This window comes from Vanellus vanellus, assembly GCF_965231255.1.
Source record: "Vanellus vanellus genome assembly, contig: HAP1_SCAFFOLD_2452, whole genome shotgun sequence".
Lineage (NCBI taxonomy): Eukaryota > Metazoa > Chordata > Aves > Charadriiformes > Charadriidae > Vanellus > Vanellus vanellus.
This window is the reverse complement of record NW_028127070.1, coordinates 1-8229: the sequence shown is the minus strand read 5'-3', so window position 1 is coordinate 8229 and position 8229 is coordinate 1. Positions and strand designations below refer to the sequence as shown.

General features: G+C 64.2%; 1 protein-coding gene across 1 annotated transcript; it reads left to right on the top strand.

The window, feature by feature from the left end:
* Positions 1 to 16: 16 nt before the first annotated feature.
* Positions 17 to 5967, top strand: KPTN (kaptin, actin binding protein; the record flags this gene model as incomplete). The annotated part of the gene is made up of 11 exons (XM_082501286.1): positions 17 to 112; positions 205 to 289; positions 1122 to 1176; positions 1260 to 1335; positions 2888 to 2961; positions 3052 to 3161; positions 4223 to 4321; positions 4396 to 4465; positions 5356 to 5491; positions 5559 to 5726; positions 5803 to 5967. Coding segments are annotated over 11 exons (1059 nt in total), but the record flags the coding sequence as incomplete, so codon positions are not given.
* Positions 5968 to 8229: the final 2262 nt, after the last annotated feature.

Genomic DNA, 8229 nt, shown 5'->3' with positions numbered 1-8229 from the left:
CGCCCCCTCCTGAGGTTGCGCCGCCGCAGTGGACGCCGAGATCGTCTCCATCGACTCCTTCCCCAAATCGCCCCCTCAGCGCGGGCTGGTGGTCGGCATCACCTTCATCAAGGTCCGGGGGGGCCCGAGGGGGGGGGCCGGGAGGGTCGGGGGGGGGTTGTCACCCCACTCCCGCCCCTGCTGTCCCCGTGTCCTCCCCCCCAGGACTCCGGGGACAAAGCCAGCCCCTTCCTCAACATCTACTGCGACTACGAGCCCGGCTCCGAGTACGACCTCGACTCCGTGGCCCGTACGTGTCCCCCCCCGGGGTCCTGTCCCCCCCCGGGCTCTGTGTCCCCCCTGAGCTTTGTGTCCCCCCCCGGGGTCTTGTGTCCCCCCCCCAGGCTCTGTGTCCCCCCCATGGGCTCTGTCCCCTCCCAGACTCCATCACTGTCCCCCTCCATGGGCTCTGTCCCCCCCCCCTGGGGTCTGTGTCCCCCCCATGGACTTCCCCCCCCCCAATGGACTCTGTGTCCTCCCCCCAGGCTCTGTGTCGCCCCCATGGACTCTGTCCCCCCCATGGGCTCAGTGTCCCCCCCCCCCAGGGCTCTGTGTCCCCCCCTGGGGTCTTGTGTGTCCCCCCCCAGGCTCTGTGTCCCCCCCCATTAGCTCTGTCCCCCCCCAGGCTCCATCAGTCTCCCCCCCCGGGGCTCCATGTCCCCCCCCGGGCTCTGTGTCCCCCCCCGTGGGCTCTGTCCCCTCCCAGACTCCATCAGTCCCCCCCCCCCCGGGGCTCCATGTCCCCCCCCATGGGCTCTGTCCCCCCCCCCAGGCTCCATCAGTGTGTCCCCCAGGCTCTGTGTCCCCCCTGGGGTCTGTGTCCCCCCCATGGACTCTGTCCCCCCCAGGGCTCCATGTCCCCCCCTGGGGTCTTGTGTCCCCCCCGGGGTCTTGTGTGTCCCCCCCAGGCTCTGTGTGTCCCCCCCCAGGCTCTGTGTCCCCCCCCATGGGCTCTGTCCCCTCCCAGACTCCATCAGTGTCCCCCCCCCGGGGCTCCATGTCCCCCCCCGGGCTCTGTCCCCCCCCCCCCCCCCAGGGACACGGTGTGTGGCCGGGGGTCTCAGAGCCGCCTCTCCCCGCAGAGAGCTGCCTCAACCTGGAGCTGCAGTTCACCCCTTTCCAGCTGTGCCACGCCGAGTGCGTACCCCCCGCGTCCCCCCGCGTCCCCCCGTGTCCCCCTGTCCCCCCCGTGTCCCCCTGTCAACCCCCCCTCCTCGCAGGGTCTGCGTCGGGGACAAACTCGAGACCGTTTTTCTGCTCAGCGGGAACGACCCCGCCATCCACCTCTACAAGGAGGTGAGCGACGTCCCCATTTGTCCCCCTTTTCCTGCTTTTTTCCCCCCTTTTCCTGCTTTTTTCTCACCTTTTCTGCTTTTCCCTCCTTTTCCTGCTTTTTCCCCCCTTTTCCTGCTCTTTTCCCCCCTTTTCCTGCTTTTCTCCTCCCTTTTCCTGCTTCCCCCCCCTTTTTCCTGCTTTTTTCCTCCCTTTTCCTGCTTTTCTCCCCCCTTTTCCTGCTTTTCCCCCCTTTTCCTGCTCTTCTCATCCCTTTTCCTGCTCTTCTCCTGCCTTTTCCTACTTCCCTCCTTTTCTTGCTCTTTCCCCCCTTTTCCTGCTCTTCTTCTCCCTTTTCCTGCTTCCCCCCCCTTTTCCCGCTCTTTCCCCCCCTTTTCCCGCTCTTTCCTCCCCTTTCCTGCTTTCCCCCCCTTTCCTGCTTCCCCCCCCTTTTCCTGTTCCCCCCTTTTCTGCCTTTTTCCCCCTTTTCCGCCTTTTTCCCCCTTTTCCTGCCTTTTTCCTCCCTTTTCCCTGCTTCTCCCCCCCTTTTCCTGCCATTCCCCTCCTTTTCCCGCTTCCCCCCCATTTCCTGCTTTTCTTCCTCTTTTAATTCCCCTTTTCTCACACCTTTTCTGCTTTCCCCCCTCTTTTCTGTTTTTCCCCCCTTTTAATCACCCTTTCCTCCTCCATTTCCCCCTTTTTTTCCGGCTTCCCCCCCCCCCTTTTTCCTGCTTTCCTCCTTTTTTTTTCTGCTTTTTCTCTCTTTTTATCCCATTTCCTTTGCTTTTTCTGCCTCCCACCCTTTTCTGCTTTATCCCCCTTTTTCACCCCTCCTTCTTTCCCATTTTCCCTATTTTTTTCCCTCTTTTCTCTCGCCTTTTCTGGTTGACCCCCTTTTTCTGCCTCTTTTATCCATTTTTCTGTATTTTTCCCTCTTTTTACCCCCCTGTTCCCTTCCCCCTTTTCTACTTCCCGCCCTTTCATCCCCTTTTTCTCTGCTTTTCCCCCTTTTTTTCTGCCTTTTTCCCTTCTTTTTATCCCCTTTCCCCCGCTTTTCCTGTCTTTCCCCTCTTTTTCTGCTCTTTCCCTCTTTCCACCCCCCTTCCCCCCCACTTTTCCTGCTTCTCTTTCCTTTTCCTGCTTCCCCCCCTTCATCCCCCTTTCCCCCTAATTTTCCTGCTTTCCCCCCCTCTTCCTGCTTTCCCCCCCCTTCTCCTCTCCCTTTTCCCCCTAATTTTCCTGCTTCGCCCCCTTTTGCTTCTTCCCCCCACTTTTCACCCCCCTTTTTTCCCATCCCCCCCTTTTCCTGCTCTTCCCACCCCCCCTTCCCCCCCACTTTTCCTACTTCTCTTTCCTTTTCCTGCTTCCCCCCCCTTCTCCTTCCCGCTTTTTCCGCGCTTTTCCTGCCTTTCCCCCCCTTTTTCCTACTGTTTTCCCCCCTTTTCTTGCTTCCCCCCGCGTTTTTTCCTAGTCCCCCCCCCTTCCGCCCCTCTTTTCCCCCTTTTCCTGCCGTTTCCCTCCTTTTTGCCCACTTCCCCCCCTATTTCCCCTTATTTCCCCCCCCCTTTCTCCGCAGAACGAGGGCTCGCACCAGTTTGAGGAACAGCCGGTCCACCACCTCTTCCCGGAGCTCCAGGATCTGCCCAGCAAGTACGGCGGGGAGGGGGGGGGTCACCCCAAATCCCCCCTGTAAACACCCCCCCCCCCCCTCCCAGGGGCTCATTTCCCCCTCCCCCGCAGCGTCCTCTGGCTCGACGTCCGCAACGTGCCGGGGGCCGGCCAGCGCCTCACCGCCCTGGGTTGCCACAGCGGCCACCTCCGCCTCGCCCGCGTCTGCCAGCGCGGCCCAGGTCAGCCCCGGGGGGGGGAATTGGGGGGGGGATCCCGCGGTGGATCCCTGGGGAGCCGGGGGGATCCCCCGGTGGGGGTCGGGGAGCGGGAGAACCTCCCCCCCCCCCGTGGGTCCCGGGGAGCCGGGGGGATGCCGCGGTGGATCCCCAGGGAGCCGGGGATACCCTGGTGGATCCCTACGGAGCCAGGGATCCCGGCGGTGGATCCCTACGGAGCCACGGATCCTGGCGGTGGATCCTTGGGTGGGGGCGAGGGATCCCCTGATGGACCCTCAGGGCGCCGGGGATGCCGCGGGGGATCCCCACGGAGCCACGGATCCTGGCGGTGGATCCCTACGGAGCCACAGATCCCGGCGGTGGATCCTTGGGTGGGGGCGAGGGATCCCGTGGCGAATCCTCCAGGAGCAAGGGATCCTGCGGCAGATTGCCAAGGATCCCGTGGTGGATCCCCAGGGATCCAGGGATCCCGTGCTGGATCCCCAGGGAACGAGGGATCCCGTGGCGGATCCTCCTGGAGCGAGGGATCCCGTGGTGGATCGCCAAGGATCCTGCGGCGGATCCCCAGGGATCCAGGGATCCCATGCTGGATCCCCAGGGAACGAGGGATCCTGCCGTGGATCCTCTTGGAGCGAGGGATCCCATGCCGTGTCCCCAGGGAGCCGGGGATCCTGCCGCGGATCCCCACGGATCCCCTGGTGGATCCCCAGGGAGCCACAGATCCCGCGGTGGATCCCCAGGGAATGAGGGATCCTCATGGAGCCGGGGATCCCGCGGCGGATCCTCGGGGGGAGCGAGGGGGTCCCACACCAGATCTCCAGGAAGTGAGGGATCCCCTGCCGGATCCGCAGGGAAAGCCGGGGAATCCCACACCGGATCCTCGGGAGGAGCGAGTGGATCCCGTGGTGGATCCTCGGGAGGAGCGAGGGGATCCCGCGCCGGATCCTTGCCGGCTGGGAGAAGGCGGGATGGCGTCGGTAGCGCTGGCAGCCCCATCCCGTCCGTCAGATCCCGTGGGATCCCGCCAGATCCCGTCACAGCCGCTTCCCCCCTCCCTCCCGCAGCCGTTCTCCAGAGCTGGAGCATCCAACAGGACGGGCCCATCTCCAAGGTCTTGGTCTTCCCGCTGCCCTCGGAGCCGGCGGCCGCCGCCGCGCCGGCCGGTAAGGAGATCCCGTGGCGGCACCGCCGGATCCCTTCACCGGATCCCTCCGGAACCTTCTCCTCCCTCCCGCAGCCGACCCCCTCGCGGCGCAGGGCTACAGCCTCCTGGTCACCAGCACCATCGAGCTGGCCGTGGTCTACCGGTGAGCGCCGTAACCGCCTCCTCCCTCCTCGCTCTTCGTCACCGCCATCCTCTTCCTCCTCCTCTTCCTCCTCCTCCTCATCCTCTTCTTCCTCCTCCTCTTCCTCCTCCTCCTCCTCCTCCTCCTCCTCTTCCTCCTCCTCCTCCTCCTCATCCTCATCCTCTTCTTCCTCCTCCTCTTCCTCCTCATCCTCCTCCTCATCCTCCTCCTCGTCTTCCTCCTGCTCATCCTCCTTGTCACTATCCTCTTTCTCCTCCTCCCCCTCATCCTCCTCCCCCTCATCCTCCTCTTCCTCATCCTCATCATCATCATCCTCTTCCTCCTTCTTCTCCTCCTCCTCCTCTCCCTTGTTCTCCTCTTCCTCATCTTCCTCTTCCTCATCCTCTTTCTCCTCCTCTTCCGCCTCCTCCTCCTCCTCCCTCACCTTCTTCCTCCTCTTCCGCCTCCTTCTCCTCCTCTTCTGCCTCCTCCTCCTCTTCTTCCTCCTTCTCCCTCACCTTCATCCTCCTCTTCCTCCTCTTCCTCCTCTTCCTCCTCTTCCTCCTCTTCCTCCTCCTCCTCCTTTTCCTCCTCTTCCTCCTCTTCCGCCTCCTCCTCTTCCTCCCCTTCTGCCTCCTCCTCCTCTTCTTCCTCCTTCTCCCTCACCTTCATCGTCCTCTTCCTCCTCTTCCTTCTCTTCCTCCTCTTCCTTCTTCTTCTCATCCTCCTCATCCTCATCATCTTCTTCCTCTTCTTCCTCCTTCTCCCTCACCTTCATCCTCCTTCTTCTCCTCCTCTTCTTCCTCCTCTTCCTCCTCCTTCTGCTCATCCTCATTGTCCTCCTCCTTCTCCTCACCCTCATCCTCATCCTCCTCTTCTTCCTCCTCCTCCTCCTCCTCCTCCTCCTCCAGGGACGTGTTGACCAACGGCTTCGGCGACCAGTTGATCCTGCCGGCCAGCGACCAGTACGACAGCGTCCTCTGCGCGTTGGTCACCGACATCGACTTCGACGGCGCCGGCGAGATCCTCCTCGGCACTTACGGTCAGGTGGGTGACGGCCTTCCCCCGCCGCTCACGCCGCCGCCTTTTCCACGTGGATTTATCCCGTTTTTAGGAACTCCTCTGTTACAAATACACCGCGGGGAGTTCTCCCGGCGAATTCCGCCTCGTCTGGACCCGGCGTTTCCCCAGCCCGTTGCTCTCCATGCTCTACGCCGATCTCACCGCCGACGGCCTCTGCGAACTCGCCGTCGTTTGCCTCAAAGGCCTCCACGTCCTGCAGGTGGCCATCGCCCCGCACTTCCCCCCAAAAAAACCCCAAAAATTAGATATCTCACCCCGTTTCTCCTCACCGGCAGCACAGCCTGGCGCCGACGGCTCGCCGGCTGCTGGAGCGCCTGCGGTGGGAAGCGGAACGCCGAAACCGGCGCCGGGCGGTGGAGGGGTGAGGAAGACGTCGTCGGCGCGACCCGGCGACCCCCATTTGTCACCTTCTTCCCCCAAAAATATAATAAATACGTCATCCCGCCACCGCTTCTGCTTTCTCCGGCGAACGCCGCCGCCGGGAGGGCTCCGGCGCAACCGCACGGTGGGGAGGGAGGAGAGAGGCACCCGCCACCGGGAACCCCGTTTTTGGGGTCAGAACCTTCGTTTTTGGGGTCAGACCCTTCACGTCCCTCCGGGTCCCTCCGGTTTTGGGGTAGGACCCCCTGTTTTGGGGGGTTGGACACTCCATATGCCTCCGGGACCCCCCCGTTTTTGGGGTCGGACCCTTTGGTTTTTGGGGTTGGACCCTTCACACCCCTCTGGGACCCCCCATTTTGGGGGTAAGACTCCCCATTTTCGGGAGTCGGACACTTCATATGCCTCTGGGACCCCCCGGTTTTGGGGTTGGACCCTTCATTTTTGGGTTTGGACCCCTTGTGCCCCTCCAGGACCCCCAGTTTTTGGGGTCAGACCCTTCATTTTGGGGTTTGGACCCTCCTTATGCCTCTGGGACCCCCAGTTTTTGGGTTGAGACCTTCCGGTTTTGGGGCCAGACCCTTCATTTTGGGGTTTGGCCCCTCCTTACGCCTCTGGGACCCCGTTCTTGGGGTCAGACCCTCGGTTTTTGGGGATGGATCCTTCATTTTTGGGTTTGGCTCCTCCACGTAGCTCTGGGACCCCCAGTTTTGGGGTTCAGACCCTCCGGTTTTGGGTTTTGCCCCTCCACACACCTCTGGAACCCCCCGTTTTTGGGGTCAGACCCTCTGGTTTTGGGTTTGGCCCCTCCTTACGCCTCCAGGACCCCCTGTTTTTGGATCAGACCCACGGGTTTTGGGGATGGACCCTTCTTTTTTGGGTTTGGCCCCTCCTTACTCCTCTGGGCCCCCCCGCTTTTGGGTTCAGACCCTCCGGTTTTGGGTTTGGCCCTTCTGTGCGCCTCCAGGACCCCCAGTTTTGGGGTCAGACCCTCTGGTTTGGGGTTTGGCCCCTCCTTACGCCTCCGGGATCCCCCGTTTTTGGGGTCAGACCCCCCGTTTTTGAGTTCAGACCCTCCGGTTTTGGGTTTGGCCCCTCCGCGCGCCTCCGGGACCCCCCACCCGCGGCTGGCGGCGTGCCGGCAGCCCCCGGCCTCCGTGCCGGCTGTGTCCCCCCCCCCGCTGGAGGCGATGGCATCTGGTTCCTGCGCTAATTCGTGCCAGAGCCGGGGAGGTGCCGGCGCGGAGCCGGAGGAGCCGGAATCCGGCACCGGGCGATGCCGAAGAGCCCCTCGAGGGGGGACAATTGGGGGTGACTCGTCCCAGCAGGTGACTTGGGGGGGGGGGGGCTCATTGTGGGGGAGAGTGGGGGGTGGGTTGGGGCCCCCTCGGCTTTTTTGGGGACCCCCCCAACGGGTGTAGGTGACTGAGGGACCTCCCCCGAATGGGTATGGGTAATTGAGGGGACCTCCCCCCCCATCTCCTCGGGGACCCCCCACGGGGTGTGGGTGACCGAGGGGACCCCCCCCCATCTCCTCGGGGACCCCCCCAATGGGTTTGAGTGACCGAGGAGACCCCCCCCATCTCCTCGGGGACCCCCACCCTATGGGTTTGGGTGACCGAGGGGACCCCCCCAATGGATTTGGATGACCGAGGGGACCCCCCCATCTCCTCGGGGACCCCCCCACGGGGTGTGGGTGACCGAGGGGACCCCCCCATCTCCTCGGGGACCCCCCAATGTGTTCCGGGGGGGGGTCCGGGATGGGAAAGGAGGGGGGGGGGGGGGGGGCGGAGGAGGTCCGGAGCTGTCCACGCGGCGGTGCTGAACGGCGGAGCTGTCCGCGACCCGGTGCTGAACGTCCCCGGGGGGTCCCGGGGGGGTCCCGAATATCCCGGGGGGGTCCCGAGTGTCACTCCCGTGGGAAAGGGGGGAAGGGGGGGGGGGAAGTGTCACACACCCCGTGAGGGGTCGGATGTCGCGGGGGAGGGGGGGGGGATCCCATTGAAGGGGGGGGGGAGCGGGCTGTGTTATGGGGAGGGGGGGGTGTTGTGTTGTTCTGGGAGGGGCTCCCGGATTCCCGCCCCCCCCCCTTCCCCCCCCCCTCCTCCTCCTCCTTATTCCATCCCCGCCCCCCCCACTCCCCGTTCCCCCCCCCCCTCTTCCTCCCCCCCCCCCCCCCCCCCGCCATCGCCATGGAGAAGTAACTCGGCGGCGGAGCGGAGCTGGCGGCGGCGCGGGGGGGGGCACCGAGCGGAGCCGCAGCCCAGGTAGGACCCCCCCAACACCCCCACCCCCCCCTTAACCCCCCCCACCCCCCTTTACCC